The following is a 20,305-nucleotide window of genomic DNA, read 5'->3' as shown; positions in this document are numbered from 1 at the left end:
TTTCTGTAAAATATGAACAATGAAATAGATAGACTATGTTGATTCATTCAATAAGTTGAGTGCTATGTGCTAACATCTGTTCTGAACTCTAAAACATGTCATTTCAGATTTTAAGTGATAGAGTTTTAGGCGTATCAGAATCACACACACACACACACACAAACCTCTTCATAACCTTTGAAAAATATACTGTTTGATCTCAGTTATATACATTTCACCTCATAATTGTTAGCACAGTAATAGGTACATAGCTGGTATCAGTAAATATTTGTCCAGTGAAAAGTCACAGGCTGAGTGCTAAGTCCAGATGGCAAGCAGGATCAAAGTTTAATTTCTTGGACTAAAGAGGTCATACTCATGAGCATCTGCTCTTTAATTCCCCATTTCTGTCTCTTCTGTTGGAGAGGTAGTGAGTGGTCTAGAGATAAGAACACAAGACTAGAAGAGAGAGACCTAACTAAAAGTCTTGGCTCTACCACTATCTAATTTTGCCACCCTGGGAAAAGTGTTCTCTAGGGTCCTTTTCTAGCTCAAAAAAACATATATATGTACACACACACACACACACACACACACACACGGTGATTTTTTTTTTTTTGTAAATAATTTTTATAGATGAACAGCAAAACCACGTTAATTATAAAGTGCTATAAAATGTACAGATATCATTAACTAATTATAAAACCAGCCAGTGAAATAAATGCTCTAATAATTATAACTAGTACAAAACTAGTGGTGCGGCAGTCACAAGCAAAGGAAGAGTCATTCTGATCAGGACTAAAGGGTTGTTTTTTGGGGAAGTCCTCAGAGATGGTGACATTTGAGATGGCATTCCAGATAGAGAAGGGGCTAAGGCCATTCCATGGCAGCAGGAAAGCTAGAGTACAGGCAAGGAGTAGGGAGAACCTCAAAAAGAATGCCTCTCAAGTAGTTAGCACTGATTGTGTGGCTAATATCTGGGACACGTGGACCTGGCTCGGTGTTTGCAGATGAGGCTGGGGAGCTAACTAGGGCCAGATTAAGATCCTCAATTGCTTGGCTAATGAATTTCGTAATTATCCTGTAGGAGTGATCCATGCATTAGTAGCAATCACAGTCGCACTGAGCTTTTCAGTTTACAACGTGCTTTCCCATTTTATCCCATATCTACTCCCTACACGAGCCCACAGAGACAATTAGGGATAAGTCATCGACTCATTCAACTGAGGCCCTGAGAGGTGGCTCTGACTTTATAATGCAGTAATTAGTGCAGAAAGAAGAGGCAGCAGGTGAGGAGGCTAGTGATGAAGGATCAGGCCACAGCCCAGGCCAGGAGGGCCTGGAGTTTGAGGCAGGGGCCAAGGCAATGCAGATCGATCGGAGCTTCCCCAGCCAGGCCCCTTCCTACTCACCCTCGCCTCCTCCAGGACTCACGTCCCGGGGACGGCTCCAGGAGGCACGACCCCCAGTGGGCCGCCCCTCCCGCCAGGACAGTACACTACATCCGGCTGGGAGATGCCCCCGCACGCTGAAACTAGAAGAACCCCTTCGAAGGCCGCCCGAGACGCTCGATCGCACTGCCCTCTGGGAATTGTAGTTCCCATCCTCTAAAAACAGAGGTTCACTGCCCCCCGCCCTTTCTATCCCACAGGACCCCGCGCGCGGAGGACTCGGTGGACCTGGGCCGAGAGCCTGATGGGAGAGAAGTTCTGGATGCCCGATGACGTACTCAGTGAAAGTGGTGCAGGACCACATTTCCCAATATGCTCCGAGGTGGGCAGGACCCGGAAGTGAGGGTGTGCGAGGCCTCTCTGGAAGTTGTCCCGGGTGTTCGCTGCTGGAGCTCCGGGTCCAGAGGACGAGGTGCCGCTGCCGGGAGGATCGTCCGCTGCCGCCGGCTCCCGGAGCCCAGCCCTTTCCTAACCCAACCCAACCCTGCCCAGTCCCAGCCGCGAACCCCGGCGTTACCATGAATCCTGCCGTCTTCCTATCCTTACCCGACCTCAGATGCTCCCTGCTGCTCCTGGTGAGTGAGTGAAGGAATGACAGACCCTTCGACAGACTCTCGGACGGCCTCACGCCCTCGCTAAGGGAGAACACAGCTGCTCCCACCCTTGCCTTCCTATCTTTTCCTCCGGTAGCGAGGAGTGCACCCTCCCCCGCTGCCTTCACTCCCCGCATCCGTCTATACGCTTCCCAGGCCCGGGGTACCCGAGGCCTGAGAAACCACGGTCGGAGGTTGGGACCTGTAAACTGGAGAATTAGCCGTGGGGGAAGGATTCGTGGGAGGGTCACGGGCGAGGAGCTCTGCCTTCCCCCAGACTAACGGAGGTTGTTTCAGGCTCGAGGGCTCATGGACCTGGTGGTAGCTTCAATCGAAAAAGACGGGAGAGAGACCTACTGTTCCCTCCCACCCCCTCCTTTTGGGAAGGCCGACAGGTGCTGGGGTCCTGTGAATCTCACACTAGAGCTCTGAAACGGTGCCCGGTTTGGCAGAGCCCTCTGTTGTGGCTTGATGCGATTGGTTGGGAACCCGGAACTGGAGGCAGATTTGGAGTCCACCCGGGGAATAAAGGATTGAAGGGTGGAGACAGTGATTATCTGAAAACCTCCGCTCAAGGTTTCCCTTAGATTTTGTCACATATCCCCCTTCCCGAAATTTAAGCAGAATTTTCGGTGCTCCTGATTTGAGAATGACCAGGTCTTCTGCTACATTCGCATTCATTCCTAAACTCCCTCACTTGCTGGGCTCCATCCCATCGTGTAAAAGAATCTTTCCCCAGTCCCTTTTCCTCCAAAGTACCTCTCGAATGTGCAACCTGAGTAATTCAGGCTGCAGGTCAAATTGAGACAAAAGTGAAGGACGGACTCCATATGGCAATGACGTACCTTAAATTGAGCCGTTATTATCATACAGTATTTGAAAATACTTTAATTGTAGATTTTGAAAATCGAATTTAAGATGAACATTAAGTCAAAATCACTTTTTTTTTTTTTTTTTTTACAATTTAAAAAGCATAATTAAGTGACTCACAGAGAGTCATATAACTAGCTGGTTACCGGCAGAACTGGGACTTCAAGCCCGTCTCTTGACTTGCATTGCTTATTCGACCATGGCTTATTAAATTTTTGATATTTGTATTTGAAATTTTTAGTTTCTCTCTCCCCCTCCTCCCCCCTTTTTTCTTCTCTCCCCTCTCTCCCTGTTTTTTCTTTCTGATTTGCAAGTCCTATTAAAAAGCCATATACAGTATTTGGATCTTTTTAGAGAAAAAGCACTATGAAAAACTAAAGGGGATGTTAAAGTACTTTTGAGAACCAAGAGTTGAATATAAACATGTAATATTAAATGATGATGTGTCTTATTGACATTTCTTATACAGCAGTGAGTGACTTCTGCATAGAGGGAAATATTCTGTAGAGAGCTCTTTTTGGTAATTTCATTAATACACTGTGCTTCTCTTTTCCTTCTAGAAGTACTGGGATAAGGGTCATTGTTATTCGAGACTACTCTCACTTTAAAGATAATAGATATTAATCTTTTCCCTATCCATAAAATGATAAAATAGTCTGAATTGTGAGTTGTCTGCTAGAAATTACTTTTAGGTAACAAAAAACAAAAACAAAAAATCAACCAAAAAGACAGAGGACAAAAGTTTTAAGACATTAGAAAAGCTGAAATACTGAATAGGAAAACTACGTCAGATGCACTTCCCTGGAATGGTGTGTTTGGTTGTAGAACTTAGTTTAAGAAGGAGAAAATATTTATTTTGAAATAACTCATACTTTTTATAGAAAACCTACAAATCCATCAAGTATAAAAAGATTTTTTTCCCTAATAATTCTAAAGTCTAGTTAACAATTTGTATATCTAAGTAAATGTAGAGGAATAGAAACTTAGAAGACATTTTAGAGAATACTTACAAAGTTAATGGGCTGGAAAATAAAACCCAAGGAAAGGTTTAATAAACCAGAATTACAAGTCAAGCTAGATTCAGTTTGAACACAGTGTTTACCAAAGCAGTTTTAATTATCATAGACTAGTTAACAAATATTTATAAATCATCAAGTAGTAATCACTACTTGAGTTATCTAACTGGTCATTCTGCCCTAGTGATGGAACCTGCTTCGTCAGCATCCCACCTGTCTAAAAATATATCCTTTATCTTCCCCAATGTACTTTCTTCCTCCTCCCTCCAACTTCCCCTCTCAGACTTCAGGTTACTCCCTCCCACATACAGTCATTGAATATCCAAGTTCCCACCTAGCTGAGGTCATCATTTTTCCCTCAAATGGCGTGCCCTAAAAAGCCATATGTTCTCTTATTACAATTTTTTTTTTCAGGCAAACTGTACCTCAGCCCTAAAGAACTAAATCTGTTCAGTTAGTGGTGTTCATAAGATAATAGCTGAAACATAAAATCCTTAAACGTTGTCAAAAAATATTTTTCTTTTCCCTGATCTCAAAAACATTTTGGAACATAGCACTGTATGCCTAAAAAGCCTTTCTGGGATGAGTAACTAAACACACTTTTTTCCTGGGCTTTCATATATATTTCGTATTTGTATTTATGTATTATATATATATATTGAAATGTGTATGTCTGTATTTAAAATCAAGGTCTTAGAGAATGAGATCTTTTATTTCGGGGTTGTTTTAGAAAACACCCCCATTGCCTTTAAATTATTTTAAAACTCCACTGAATTTGCAGTATGCCTCGGACAAAATGAGGTAGTCTAGATGCACTGATTTAGGATAAATCAGAAGAGAAATTTGAGTCACCTGGCAAATGCAGTGAGGCTTTACAGCTCCTCATACCTTTTCTGTACTTCACTATGTATTTTGTGTCTGCTATGGTTTGGGTTGATTCATTGAATGTGTGTTTACAACTTTAGTTCTGAACTTTATATAATCTGTGCCCCTCTCTAACTGTTCATCATATTTTGTGGATGATTTGAATGCTGGAGATAGCAATGATTCTCTGCTGCAGCTCTGTGTATATAATACCTGGATTGGGAAATTGCTTGCAGTTGTGTGTGCTTTTTTTTTTTTGGAAGAAGGCTGTGGTGGGCAGGGGCAGAAGAGAGGGCAGAGCTAGAGAGAGAGAATCTTAAGTAGGCTCCACACCCAGCATGGAGCCAGATGCTGGGCCCGATCTCACGACCCTGAGATCATGACCTGAGCTGAAATCAAGAGTGGGACACTTAACCAGCTGAGCCACCCAGGCCCCCCTCATTTTCTTTTCTGGTTATTTATTGTTGAGGAAACTGGGTCCTCTGTCATTCAGAATTTCCCATATTCAGATATTGCTGATGGTATCCTTGTGTATGGTTTTATGTTTCTTTCTTCCTTGTGTTTCCTATAAATTTGTAACTAAATTTATGTGGTCTCAACCACCAACTCAGTGTATAGTTCATTTAGCTTTCATTTTGTAGTTTTCAAAAACTTACCTTCTAGTGTATAATTATGTAAAATTTACTGCTTCCAAAACCAAATCTATAAAGCAAACTATTTGGACGAATCTAGCTTCTATTCCTGTCTGTATGTTCTTATCCCTCCTAATATAAGAAACTTTAAAAATTTTTTTAAAAGAGTAGGCAGTCTGCTTGTATGTATATGTTTCTCCCTCTCCTCCCGTAAACCATAGCATATTATTATGCTTTACTTTTTTTCTTTTTCAACTTAAAAGTGTATGTAAGTGTTAAATCACTAAGTTGTACACCTGAAACTATTATGTAAACTATCTGTATGTTAATTAACTGGAATTTAAATAAAAACTTAAAAAAAAGTGTACCTTAGAGATCAGGATAGAAATATCCCTTATTTCTTCTTAAACTGCTTATTGCTTCACTTGCTAGATGTACCAAATCCACTCTTGTTTCCATTCTTCTGCTGTGACAAATAGTTCTGCAAAGATTATCTGGTGCATGCATGTTTTTGCTAGTGTATCTTTGAGATAGACTCCTGTAATTGAAGTTGCTAAGGCAAAGGGTGAATGTATATGTAACTTTGTAGCTGTTGCTAGATTCTGCAAAATTCCTCTCCATAGAAGTTTTGCCAATTTGTGATCTTACCAACAGTGTAACAAGATTTCCTTATATCCTTGTTAACAAGGCATGATGTGGACAGATAGGGTGTTTGTCAATCTGATAGGTGAAAAATAGTATCTCATTGCATTTTGATTTGATTGTCTTTTAAAATGAGTGTGATTGAGCTTTTTTATGGGTAAAGGCCATTTGCATTCAAGTTCTTAACTCATTATTTCTTTAGTTGATTCTATGATGCTGCTAGATTGAGAGGCACGGGAATATACGAGCCTCTCAGAATTCAGTAATATTTCTGGTGGTTTAAAACTTGTAAAAACCTTGAAGAAGATGTCTGATTGCTGCAGTTATTGAAAACTTTTTTTTAGGGGCGCCTGAGTGGCTCAGTTGGTTAAGCAGCCACCTCTTGATTTTGGCTCAGGTCATGATGTCAGGGTCATGGGATCGATCCCTGCTCCCCCGACCCGCACCCCCAGTCTGATTTCACTCTCAGTGGGGAGTCTCCTCAGATTCTCTTTCTCCTTCTGCCCCTCCCCCCTGCTCCCTAGTTCATGGTCTGTCTCTAAAATAAATCTTAAAAAAAAACAAAACAAAACACCCCACTTTTTCTATACTGACCATGATTTTTAATAGCTTTATGATAACTCAGCCTTTAGATGCACTTTAATTTACTTCATCTTTTGTTAAGACATTTAGATTATTGGTTATTTCCAATTTTTCACAGAAAAAATGTGTGAAAGATACATGTATGATGTTTACCGCAAATCTCCAAATACATCCTCAGGATACTTTTCTAAAATTATATTTCTTGGTTCATATGATCTGTCTAGTCTTTGGGATTTCTGATACATTGTACCAAAAGTTGTATCAATGTGTATACCTACCAACAATGTATGAGTGTGCAGGAGTCCTTACACTCTAATCAACAGTACTGTTTTTGTAATCTATGCCAATTTAGTAGACCAAAATTGGCATCTGATTTATATTTATATTTCTTTGATTACAACCAAAGCTGAATATGGTTTTATATTTATTGACCATTTATTATTCTCTCTTTGTATGTGTTCATGTTATTTGTCCCATTTTCAAGAAGTTGTTTACTCTTATTTCCTCTAGTAATTCAGAATAGATATATTCACAAGATACAGTTTAGGAACAATGAAGAGTGTTATTCCTTTGTTGATTCTGTTCAAGAGGTAATAGAGTGCAAAGAATTCTGGACTTAATGTCCGGGCACCTGTGTACAAGTTCTGTCTTTTCCATGTACTTAACAAGGTAACCTTGGACAAATCACCAAACTAAATTTTTTAGTGTATAAGGTAAGCACATTGGATTCAATGATTCAGGGATTCTTTGTGTAGTCTATTTTGTTTTTCAGAAAGGATATTTCTGTACCTCCCCTAATTAATATATTTAATATGTAATTGGATATCATCTTTTAAAAAATCTGACTTTTTAACAGGTTGTAGGTCTGTATCTCCTCACTCTGATCCAGTGCAAGGAACAGCATGCTTTGGTCACAGCTTTTCTGATATTGACCATTGCTGTACTCCATTTCATCTAACCAAGGGAGTGATTAAAACGTTTGACTTTTCATAGCATTTATTGATCTTTAGCCTACCCTTGATTCCATAGAGAGGCTGCAGGAACTTTATATCATTGGTATTATTCTTTCTTCCTGTCGTTTGAATGCCTGTTTGCTATCTGCTGTGGAAGAGAAAAATGTAATTGAGATGCATATCATACTTCCAAGAAATTTATAATTCATTTGGGGAGAGAAGATGTGTATGTAAATAATTAGAATTCCAAAAGGAAAGTGATAGGTGCCTTTAAGGTATTTGTAGAAGTGGTTCATAGATCTTGCTACCCAGAAGTGTGGTTGTAAGCCTAGGCATCTGCATCAACTGGCTAGTTTCTTCCGGTGTCCTCACCCCTGGCTGAATCAGTGTGCACTTTAGCAGTGTACCCAGCTGCTTCATATATGACCATTAAAGTATGAGAAGTACAGCTGTAGATGTTTGAAAAAGATTACTTCTCAGTGGGAGAATCAGAGAAGTCTTCTTGAAGAAAGCTGAGTAGGGCCTTGAAGGGTTAAATTGATGGGTTGATTCTCATCCCTGAATGGAATGAATAAAAAGGGTTGTGCTTTCAATAACTTAATAGATCTCTTACTTGAATACCTGTGGTGTTTTTGTTTTTGTTTTAAAGAAGTCTGTCTGTCTGTCTTGCTGACATGGCCAGATGTCAGAATTGGCCGTAAAGAAGTTGGCAAATCCTCAGCAGTTTCCTTTAAAACGGTTCATTATTACCTCAGCTGAAATAAAAATCATGGTCATTAGTGGATTCTAACCTGTGTTCCAGTTACTCCATTCAAGAGGGAGGGAAAATGCTACTTTTCCAAAGTCTCTTCTGTAATGTGGATCTCAGGTCTTGGTTATGTTATTGTAAAGATTGAAATCAAATCCAAATGTTTTGATTCCCTTGAATCAAATACTGTGGTCAAGATCTCTATGATTCCTCCAGATCTGTGATTTTCTCATTATGTAGAACCTTGAACGTTACATTTAACTCTGGTTTAAGTCATCTTAGTTTGTAGACATGAACATTACTAATAGAGAAAAGCAATGAAAGAGAAGGAAATCATCTCAAACATTCTAGTAGTATTTGCTAAAGAAAACTGTTGCGTGAATAGTAGAGTGCCAATGCCTTTTCCATTTCTTCCTTAAGGTTATCACATCGAGTAGTGGGAAGTTTGGTAATTGGTTTAAGAGATTTTAGAAACTTTCTTTAGGAATCAGAAGAGTTTTTGACCCTGGAAGAAATGAATTGGAGCTCTCTTTATTTCTGCGGTACTCGACCATTAGTATCTTGCCTGGTTTAATAGGCGAGAAAGGATGTAAGAACCATGAGGGAATCACATGCAGTAATAATGACTGAAGGTATAGTTGTCTAGAGTTGTGCTGTAAGTTTACATTAAAATTAAAATTAAAGGGGCACCTGGGTGGCTCAGTCAGTTAAGCGTCTGCCTTTGGCTCAGGTCGTGATCCCAGAGTCCTGGGATCAGCCCCACATAGCTTCCTGCTCAGCGGGGAGCCTGCTTCTCCCTCTCCCTTTGCCTTCCTCCCTGCCCCTACTCGTGCTCTCTCTCTCTCTCTCTTTTTCAAATAAATAAATAAGATCTTTAAAAAAAATTCATTAAAATTTTTTAAAAATTTATTTATTTGACAGAGACAGGGAACACAAGCAGGGAGAGTGGGAGAGGGAGAAGCAGGCTTCCTGCCGAGCAGGGAGCCCGATGTGGGGCTCAATCCCAGGACTCCGGGATCATGACCTGAGCCGAAGGCAGATGCTTAACGACTGAGCCACCCAGGAGCCCTAAAAATTCAGTAAAATTAAATAAAAAATATAAATTCCACTCCTCGGCCACAGTAGTCACATTTGAAGTGCTCAAAAGTCACAGGTGCCTAGTGGCTACTATATTGAACAGTGCAGATTATGGAATATTTCCATTGTTGCAGAAAGTGCCATTGGATAGTGCTGGTCAGATCTTGCTCTTGCTGTCCGTCTCAGAAACCAAGACAAACTGAAATAAAGAATGAGGAAAATGCCTCAAATACTGTTTCAAAGCTTGTAAGGAACATATGTCTTTTCCTCTCCGAGGGACAACAATAACCTGGAAAATGTCAGTAATCTTATCAGTGAGCACAGATTTGGCTTTTGGTTGCTTGTTAGCAGATTTAAGGAGGCACCAGAGAATACTAGTTAAAACTAGGAAGTGAGAGTTTATGTGTTAGTATTGATTCTTTCACTAGTTTACAAGGTCACTTAGGGCAAGTCACTTTCTTTATTGAGGCCTTAGTTTTTCAGTTGAAAATTGAGTAGGATTGACTAGACTGTTTTGGGAATCTAATGGGCATTCTGATGGAATGTAACCCTGACCTTGAAATTTGAGGGCTGCAATTTTTCTCTGTGGTAAAATCCCTTTTGAGGGCTACATCTTTAGAAATGATGCTGTAGGGGCATTTTATTGAGTAAGAACATCCATAGATTTTAGTTAGTACAATTACCTGTAAAAATGGCCTGTTGATATTTGTTGTTTGTTTCAAGTATGAGGAGGAGCTTCATGAAGCAGCTTAATCTTCTAATTTGGTAAATCCACAAATTGATGTGAATCTCTCTGCCTGCTTCAAAATGGCCAGAAATTATATGAGTTCATGAAGACAGACTAATATTTAGTACTTATATTAAACAGAGTTAAAATTTGTCAGTCCTTTGGACAGAGTACTCTCATATTTACATGCCTACCATTCAGCTGTTTTGTTGTATTTGAAGTTTTGGAAAATGTAGAGGGGAAATGCCAACACCACATTGAAGTCTATCTCTTTGCTTAAAAGAACAGTTTCAAGTGTCGGATAACTGTTGTGATTTGGAGTTAATTCTGAGAAAAGAAATTTGGACATTCTCAGTTCCTTTGACTTTTATTACTGTAGTTCTGGCCCACGTGCAGTAAAATCTAAGTTGGCTGATGACAGGCACACACTTTGTAATGACTTCACATTCTGAAAGAGCTAAAAATAAAAAAGAGCTACTTTTTTTTTGTAGTAAAAATAATTTTTTAGAAAATTGGCTCATTCCTCAAGCTTTCTAGATAGCACCAGTTTTTACTATAAAATGGGTACTGATTCTCATAGGAAGTCTTGTGATCTGCTCACAGTTAACAAAAGTACCTCAGTGTCACAAAATACTTGGTTCTTTGTTAGTTTAATCTTTGAATGAACGGTTTTAGAGAGCCTAATTTTGTTTTAGAATTGTAAAAACTATGTTACATTTTAAAAGCATGTTTTACTTACTTGTTTCAGAAATCATTCAGCTTATTATTTAATTGTGCCTATGCTCTAGTCTTAGGATATCTCCCAGAAGATTTGAATAACTTTTCCCCTAATGATAAGTTGAAAGTATATTGGCTAAAGAGAAAGCTTTTAATAGAAAGAGTGTTCAGTTTAAGAGTCAGAGACTGGGGCTCAAGTCTTGGATCTGCTATTTTATCTTCTCTATTAACTTCTGAGGAATAATACAGGTATTATGTCTGACTCCTAGGAGGTGTTGTTATTTGCACACTTCTATGATTTTGTAGAACAAAAAGTATCAAATTTTCTTATTCTTAGATCTTAGTTTCTAGTACAATACCTTATGTAGGTTAAGTGCTAAATAATAATTTTGTTAAGTGTATGGAAAAAAGAAAAGGTAGAGCTAGAGTAAGGATGATCAGGAATGCTTAGGGGAGTTATAGTTGGTAAGCATTACAAAGATGAGCCTTAAGTAAGTGAGGGAGTCAGTCGTTTGGACTTCTTGAGGAAGAAGGCTTCCAGGCAGGGGCCAAGTCCCAAATGTGGGAGTGTCCCAAACATATTCAAGGACCAGCCAGGAGGACAGCATGGTTGTCATACCATGAATAAGGCATAGTGTGTTAGAAGATTGAGTCATGTAGCTAAAACACGTTTTGCAAAGTTGTGCTTATTCTTACTGTGTGTGCTCTTTGCTGGTCCTCCCCTCCCCTCCCATCTTTCTTTCTTTCTTTCTTTCTTTCTATCTATCTGTCTTTTATTTTATTTTATTTTATTTTTAAAAAATTGCTGACCTGACCCAATAAGGTAGAACTTCCTAATAGTGTTGCTGGAAATAGTGATCTCCTCAGCCCTGGCCCAGTTGCTCCTGCTGGGAGTAGCATAGTGTGCCAGTATTTAATTTACCCCAGTGGGCCCCCGGTATGCTAAATTAAAAATATTCTCTATATATGACAGGGTGGGTCACAACCTACAGTTGTAGTAACTTCAAATGTTAAAACAAAAGTTTTCCTAACATATTTTTTATTCCTGAAAGCAGTATGCTTTCATGGTACAGAAAAGCATAATGAAAATAAAAAAGTGCATATCCCAACCACTGATAATGTTTTAATATATGTTCTTCCAGTTTTTTCCTGTGCATATTTGAAAGGACTTTTAATAGTAACATGTATGTTTTGAACGAGGTAGGTTTGTGTTTTTTGCTCTTGTTCAATCCTGGTGGGAATATAGAAGATACCCCTATGTGTACATGTACTTGTATTCATGTAACTTGGAAATGACTCCTAGCTTGACCACTTAACTTTACAAAGTTATTTAACCTTTCTGAGTTTCCATTTTCTCACACATCAAATGGGGATAAAGACCTCTTCTGCAGAGTTCTGGGAAGACAATGAGACTATTTGGAATGTGTCCATGGTACTAGTAGACACTTCCCAACAAATGTTTGGATGAGGGAATCAGTGAGTGATGAATGGTTGAATACATTTGGTGGGTAACTTGCAGATTGTCCATCCAGTGGTATTAAAATTGTATGTGCTTAAGTAATGAGCCGGCACCACTAGCTACCAGTTCTTGTGGTCTTCTGATGCTGTTAATTGCACTGTTATTATTATACTAACAAAAGCAGCTTAAAAGTGTGACTATTAAGTGAGCAAGTTATCTACCTACCTCTTTTTTTTTATAACCGTACTTTGTTTTGCATGTAAATTTGGTATATAATGATGACAACAGTTTATGGAGACAGTTGCATTTTGTTGTACAGGACATTGGTTTTAAAATTGAGAGTCCTGGGTTTGAACCTTGTTCTGCCACTAGTTTGGAGAGATCACTTAGCCTATTTGAGTCTTAATCATTTAACAAATATTTGCATTTACTGTATACCAGATACTCTAAAGTTTCAGTTTCCTCATTTATAAAACAGGAATAATTCCTACTTCAGCTGCAGAGTTATTATAATGATGTAAAAAAGATAATATATGGGTTTGTAAATAAAAGTTGTTAGACTGAAATATTTTTACGTGCTTCAAACGTATGTTTGCTACTTGGTTTCTCTACCTAGAAGCCTAGGTATGTGATGTATATCCTTTTCAGGAAAAATTGATGCATTATGGAAATAGTTGTAGGGTCAGGACTGCCAGGATAATGACAATACCAGAAGGTAGAGTGACTTTGATGTTGGAAAGACCTGGCTCATTCCCAGCTCTACCTCTTTGTAGCTGTGTGGTTGATAATTAAGCAAATTTCCTTCTCTTTCTGACCCTCAAATTTTCCATTTTAAAAGTAGGGATGATTATTTTGCAAGGTTGCAGAATTGAGATATATGGTCTATAGAATACTTTGCATCATGTCTGGCATATAGGAGACATTTTTGTTTTGTAAGGTAATGAATAGAGAAGGAAAGCTTGTCAAATGGGTGGAGTCATCATTATGAAATGGAGAAAGTCCTTTGGAGGAGGACAGCAATTGTGCTGACCATCTTTCCGTGTTGGCACTGTCTTTTCTTGACCCTCAGAAATGAGTAAATGGATGAGGCTTTTTATTCTAAAAGTCTAATTCTAAATATTAGTGGTTTCTTAAAGTACTTATCAACTTGTCTCTTTCCCCTGGTGAGTTATGACATAGTCTTATCAAAATAGTGGCAAATGTAACTATGATTGATAGAAATAAAAATCTAACTTGATATGTATTTCTGCTTTTAATACAAAAGCAAATAAATTCCTGTAAGTGGTAGAAATGAAAGTGGAGAAACATGCTTTATGCTTTGCTCTTTGAAAGGTATCATTTGCTCCACAAAGAAAGGCATCATTTCTATTACTTTATACACTCAAAATCATTAAAAAAAAATATATCCTTCACTCCTGTAATTGACTAGATATTTGAAAAATGATGATGATTCTTTGGAAATATATAATCTTGTTGAATTTAGTGAGGGAAGAGAAGATTATTACAGCATATTTTTGGTCACTGAAAAGATGCAAAAATAAAAATCCTATTTGTATAAGTGTGGAAGATTTCAAATTGCTGGTTATACAGTTTCATTTTGTTCCTATAAGCCTAACTTACATATATGATAGTTATCTCTTAAATATTGCTTCCACTGGAGAGTAAAGTTGTTTACACATAAACATGTATAATATTTAATACTTTCAGTAAGTTTTGGCCTCACACTTTTAGTAAGTTATAGATTTGATGAAAACTGAGGCTACAGTAAATCTTTTTGAATTTGGGTACTCCTGAAGGTATCTGCTGAGAACCTATTGACATATAAGGTAGTTTATGATGGGTATTTCAGCTTGGATCAAGAAAAGCAAGCTTTTCTAATCTCATTAATATATCCACAAATCCCTCCAATTGGGAAGATTAGTACTTGGTTAGAAGAGGAGGAGAAGGGGCACCTGGGTGGCTCAATTGGTTAAGCTTCTTACCTTTGGCTCAGGTCATAATCCCAGGATCCTGGAATTGAGCCCTGTATTGGGCTCCCTGCTCAGCAGGGAGTCTGCTTCTCCCTCTCCCTCTGCCCCTCCCCACTATTCATGCTCTCTCTTGCTCTCTCTCTCTCAAATAAATAAATAAAATCTTAAAAAAAAAAAAAGGAGGAGGGTAAATTGTGTTTTCCAGTTCTACAACACTTATATATACCTCCTTGATATATACCAGTTATTATCTCAAACAGAAGAGTGACTTAAGGTATATAATAAGATGAGCCCTCAAGAAATAGCTTTTAGTTCTGAGAGGTATCCAGTATTCTGTAGGAAAATAATCAGAGTTTCACTCTTTCTCATTTGACCCATGAGGCAAGAGAAACCACCTGGCTAGATATGACTGAAATAGTTAATTATATCTACACCTATTATGTTTGATGCCTTAGTGAAAGTCTTTTTTGCCCACTTTTTTTTTTTAAGATTTTTTAATTTATTTATTAGAGAGAGCACTAAAGAGTGAGAGCGAGCAGGAGTGGGGGGCAGAGGGAGAGGGAGATGCGGGACTCGATCCCAGGACCCCAGGATCACAACCCGAGTTGAAGGCAGACGCTTAACCGACTGAGCCACCCAGGCGCCCTTTCTTGCCTACTTTACTTGGGGGAATATTGATTTGTACAGTAGTACTAAATTCCCTGGACCAACTTTAGCTGTTCTAACACAAAATGGGTTTTGATATTTGAGGAAATTAGCAGAGAGCTTGTCTGTATTCCTACATGAAATGATTTTCCAAGTCTGTCACCTATTTCAGAATATTACTTTGAAGTGCTAAGTTAATAAATATCCCTATTATAAAGACAGGATAGAAAATATTTTCTTAATGGCTTAAAAGGTACTTTTATTCAGGTTGTTGAAATGATTTTTAGTTTAAGGAAGGAAGGAGGGTGTCTTCAGGGCACATTTTCTTCTTTTTTTTTAAGATTTATTTATTTTAGAGAGAGAGAGTGCGGTGGGGTGGGGGGCAGAGGTAGAGGGAGAGAATCTCAGGCAGACTCCCTGCTGGGCAGGGAGCCTGGAGGGATGTGAGTGAGGCTCTGTCTCACAACCCTGAGATCATGACCTGAGCCAAGAACAAGAGTACAACGCTTAACTGACTGAGCCACCCAGCTACCCCAGGGCGCATTTTCTTTTAAGAGAAATAAAGGACAGGGGCGCCTGGATGGCTCAGTTGGTTAAATGTCTGCCTTCGGCTCAGGTCATAGTCCCAGGGTCCTGGGATTGAGCCCCGAGTTGGGGGTCCCTGCTCAGTGGGGAGTCTGATTCTCCCTCTCTCTTTGCCCCCCTCCCCCCACTTATGTACTCTCTCTCTCTCAAATTGATAAAATCTTTAAAAAAGAGAGAAAGAAAGGACATTTGTATTATTAGTAAAGTTTATCAATCCATTGTTAGGACTGAGGTAATTCATATTTTGTAGTTATTTTGGTAAATAAAGCTAAAACGTTGAAACAAACCATTTTTTCACTGGAAACCATTCAAAAATATAAAGGAGTATTTCTCTTTATGATGTATCTCTCCAGAGTGAAACATACAAGGCATGACTTATTTCATCCATTGGTGGCAGGCAGAATCTACTTGGTTTTGTTTGATTTACATCTGTGGAAACTTACGTTTGTAGATTGAAAGTTTGTAAATAGTAGGAGCCAGATGTCTGCCTTACTAGAGGCTAACGAATATGATTTAACTTTTTAAAAATGCTGACTGTGATGTATTCCGTAGGTCACACTAGCCTCTTAATTGTGAATTACACTACTCTTTGGAAAGTCTTTGCTCATCACCCTTTTAGCATTTCATACTGGTCACTACCCCATTTCTTCTTGAAATGCTGTTCTCCCTGCTGCTTCTGTGCTCTAGTAGTTCCTTCTTTCTCTGCCCACCGCCTGCCATGGTTTGGGGAAAGGGAAAGGGCCTGCATATGAGTGACAGAAGGCAATAAGGAAGTAAATGTGGATGTTCTTGACTGTACAAGAGCCGCCTTTCTGTCCTCTCCCCCGACCCCAGTCTTGTCATCCAGTCATTTTAAACTCTCAGCTTTAACTATTCCCTTTCTAATGTTTGAAGTAGCTGAGGAGTCTCTTAGTGCTTTGGTCAGTGCCTTGGGCTCGGTTATTTTCTTGGTGCTTTAGTCCTGGTTATGAAGAGTAGTCAAATGCCAGCCTCTCATGCTGGTGGGTAGAAGGTACCTGGTCTTCTGTCAGCTGCTTTCTTACTGACTGGGCAAGGCAGAGAACTAGTGACATTGAAGTGGATCAGTGACTGCACAGAAATTCTTTCTCTAAAAGAGTCTTCTCCTTTCAGTTAGGTCAGTCACCTAGGTTTATAGCTTTGGTTCATTGAATTTTTCAACCCTTTAGTTTGTCATCATGACCTGTTCACTTCCTTTTAAAAGTCTCCCAAATTTCCCCCACTCCAGTCTAGGCCCTTATGTCCCTTCCCTGTATTACGTTTTACTCTTTTAACTGTGTAGTCTTACCTCATAAAATATGGACCACTAATCTTTCTTAAGGCTTGAAGTCATTGTGCTCCTCACTTATGAAGAAGTCTCTCATGCCTTCTTATTTTCTGCTACAGCAGATATCAACCCCTCTGTTTATCTTTCAGGGGTATTATGCTTACTCTTCTTACACCTTGGTTTTTTTTCTTAACAATCTGGCCCCAGCCTAACCTTCCAATGTACCTACCAACACTGCACTATATGAACTTCCATAGCCAGGTTTTGCTCTTCACTTACTTTATCCATAGAAACTACTCTGCTCATCTGACCCATGGCAGTGCTCTCTGCTATTTTTCTGCTCACTCTACATTTTTCTAGGATACTTTGTGTAAGCCTTATAGTACTTGCATCATCTATCTTGTGTCCTGACTTTTTACACGTGAAGCTCTTGAAGAAGGGAATGTGCTTTTGGATTCCCCGCAAGTCATACCTGCTTCAGTGCTTCTGTCCCCACTGGTTCTCATCCAAGGACTGCCATGAGCTCGTGGATATGTTCTTGATGAGCTGTACATGATAGAACTGTGATGAATGTGGAGAAGGGAAAGGTGAGCAGATGCTCATCCCAGTAAGGTAAAACTTTGTAGTGGGGCTGCTTCATCATGGATTGGTTTGCCTTGTACACTCTCTCTCATAGCAGGTGTTCCCTTGGAGACTAAATGACTCCTCTGCCAGGGATGCTATCAGGGAGAGCCCTAAACAAGGGGAAGGGGTAGAGCGCAGTTAGAGAAACTTGGGCCCCTTCAACTTTGTAATTCTAAATAACTACTATTTTGACCTAATAAAGTAGGGGTCAGAGAGGCTGATGGAAGTTGAGGGGTTGACTAGGGTGATGTGGAGAAGTTAAATAATACTGATAATTTATAGCTGAGTAATTATTATAGTTTATGGTCCTATTTTTCAGTGCTGTCTTTACATTTCATGATGTGGAAAACAAATTTCAAAATTATAAAATGTATTTTTGTGGCCTTCGCGTTTATTTACTACTGAGAGAGTTCCATTTAGAAGACTATCTAGCCTACATAGACTCTTTATTTGGAAACTTTTTTGAATTACTGAAAACAAAATGTTCATTGGAACTGCACAGTTGTTTCACTTACTGGTAAATTGGAGAATTATGCTTACAGTTTTCACAATGATAGAGGATGTGAACTTCAGCTGATTGAAATTTGCTTTTTTTTCTCCCTTTTTAAATCAAATCCAGTGGTGAACACGGTAGTTTTTGTGTGCACTCCTTTGATCGTGAATTGATTTGTCACTGTTCTACTTGCTAACTTGTCCTAAGGCAGGCCCAGTATTTTTCTCAAGTCTTTTGTGGGGAGGGAGGTCTCTAGAATTCTCACTATATGATGAAGTATATGTTTTTTTTTTTTTTTTTTTTTTGTATTTAAAAGTGATCCTTCACTGTCATAATTGAGTTCTAGTCCTCAAGCAAAGATTTCAAAAATGCTTCCCATTCTGACTGCAAAACAGAGGTCATTCATGGCCTCTCTCAGCGTTAAGTAGATAGGCTTCTTTTGTGGTCTCATAGAATTGTGGAATGTCTAGAAGAACTTTGAAGTTATTTGGTTCAGTCTGTTCATTTAGCAAATGTTGTGGAGTCTCTACTATTTGTCAAGCATCATACTAGGTACTAAGGAAGCAAATGAATAAAAGAGTATAAAACCAGGGTGCCTGGGTGGCGCAGTTGGTTAAGCATCTGACTCTTGATTTCTGCTCAGGTCATGATCTCAGTGTTTTGAGATCCAGCCCTGTCTTGGGCTCTGCGCTCAGGGTGGAGTTGGCTTGAGATTCTTTTTCCTCTCCCTCTGCCCCTCCTGCTCGTGCTCTCTCTCTTTCTAAAATAAATAAAACAAGAAGAGAGACATTTTCACAGTGAACTAACTTTCATTATTTTATAATAGTCTTAGGTTTTTCAGATGCAAGGTCATTATCATATGAAAGGATCATAATGATCAAGCCTTGTTGCCAATGGCATATTTGCTTTGCCAAATACATATACGAATGGTCGTGACTTCTTTGGTACATGTACTTAGTTCTTAAATGTGAACTAATACGATTTTGCCTCTGTATTAGTTTTCTATGGTTCCCACAACAAATTAGCACAAACTTGATGGCATAAAACAAATGTATTCTCTCACCATTCTGGAAACCAAAAATCTGAAATCAAGGTACTAGTATGGCCATGGTCCCTCTGAAGGTTCTAGGGGAGAATCCCTCTTTGCCTCTTGTAGCTTCTAGTGGCTCTGGGCATTCCTTGGCTTATAGATTCATCACCAATCTCTACCTTCATCTTTACATCGTCTTTCCTCTCTTTCTCTATATCCTCTCCTCTTCTTTCAAGGACACCAGCCATTGGATGTAGGGCCCACTCTAAATCCAGAATGATTTCATCTCATGATCATTATGTCCACAAGAGCCCTATTTCCAAATAAGGTCATATTCTGAAGTTCTGGGTGACATGAATTTTGGGGGCACCCTGTTCAATCCACTGCAGCCTCTGTGGTCCTTTTTGACCCCAAATCTGTATTTATGGAGATCCATAGGCAGAAAGAAATAAACTATTTGTATGCATGTGTATGTAGCTCAAATGTTATTCCTTAGGCTTGAAAATAAAAGCAGTGAATTAAATATTTTTGTTGTATTAAAGATATGTAGGAAAATAACTATATGCATTAATAATGAAACAAGGAATAACAAAATAGACTTTTTAAAAAACAGCTTTAGGTTCAGAGGTGTATTAAGCAGAAGATACAGAGATTTCCTGTGTGTTCCCTGCCCTCACATGTGCATAGCCTCCCTCATTATCAACATCCCCCACCGGAGGGGTATGTTTGTTACAGTTAATGAGTCTACATTGACACATCATTATCACCCAGAGTCTGTAGTTTACATTAGACTTTACTCTTGATGTTGTACATTCTGTGGGTTTGGACATATGTGTAATGACTTGTATCTACTGTTATCATACACAGTAGTTTTACTGCCCTCAAAATCCTCTGTGCTCTACTGATTCATCCATCTCTCCCCTGTAAACTCTGGCCACTGATCTTTTCACTATCTCGATAGCTTTACCATTTCTTGTCTTGTTTCTCATATGATGTCATATAGTTGGAAACAAACATAATGTAGCCTTTTTAGATTGGCTTCTTTCACTGAGTAGTATGCATTTAAGTTTCCTATATAACCTGTCATGGCTTAATAGCTTATTTCTTTTTTAGCACTGAATAATATTCCATTGTCTGGATGTACCACAGTTTATCTGTTCACCTACTGGAGGACATCTTGGTTACTTCCAAGTTTTGGCAATTATGAGTAAAGCTTCTGTAAACATCCATGTGCCAGTTTTAGGTGAACATAAGCTCTCACTTCCTTTGAGTAGATGCCAAGGAGCACGGATTGCTGGATTACATGGTAAGAGGATATTTCGTTTTGCAAGGACCAGCCAAACTATCTTCCAAAGTGGCTGTA

General features: G+C 39.0%; 2 protein-coding genes across 4 annotated transcripts in view; one reads left to right on the top strand and one right to left on the bottom strand.

Moving 5' to 3' along the window:
• INVS (inversin) overlaps positions 1-1,567 on the bottom strand; it is a 159,775-nt gene extending 158,208 nt beyond the window's left edge. For all 3 annotated transcript variants that reach the window (XM_036074130.2, XM_036074134.2, XM_078061516.1), the window contains exon 1: positions 1,392-1,567. The gene's annotated coding sequence lies outside the window, so the exon portion shown is untranslated. The remainder of the gene's footprint in view (positions 1-1,391) is intronic.
• Positions 1,568-1,684: 117 nt separating this feature from the next.
• Positions 1,685-20,305, top strand: part of ERP44 (endoplasmic reticulum protein 44) — a 92,069-nt gene continuing 73,448 nt past the window's right edge. Inside the window, exon 1 of the mRNA XM_036074136.2 lies at positions 1,685-2,005. Within this exon, the coding sequence (XP_035930029.1) occupies positions 1,700-2,005 (306 nt within the window). The 5' untranslated portion in view covers positions 1,685-1,699. The remainder of the gene's footprint in view (positions 2,006-20,305) is intronic.

The sequence above is a fragment of the Halichoerus grypus genome, chromosome 14 (assembly GCF_964656455.1).
Source record: "Halichoerus grypus chromosome 14, mHalGry1.hap1.1, whole genome shotgun sequence".
NCBI lineage: Eukaryota > Metazoa > Chordata > Mammalia > Carnivora > Phocidae > Halichoerus > Halichoerus grypus.
Note: the sequence above shows the minus strand (reverse complement) of the source record. Positions and strands in the feature narration are given on the sequence as shown.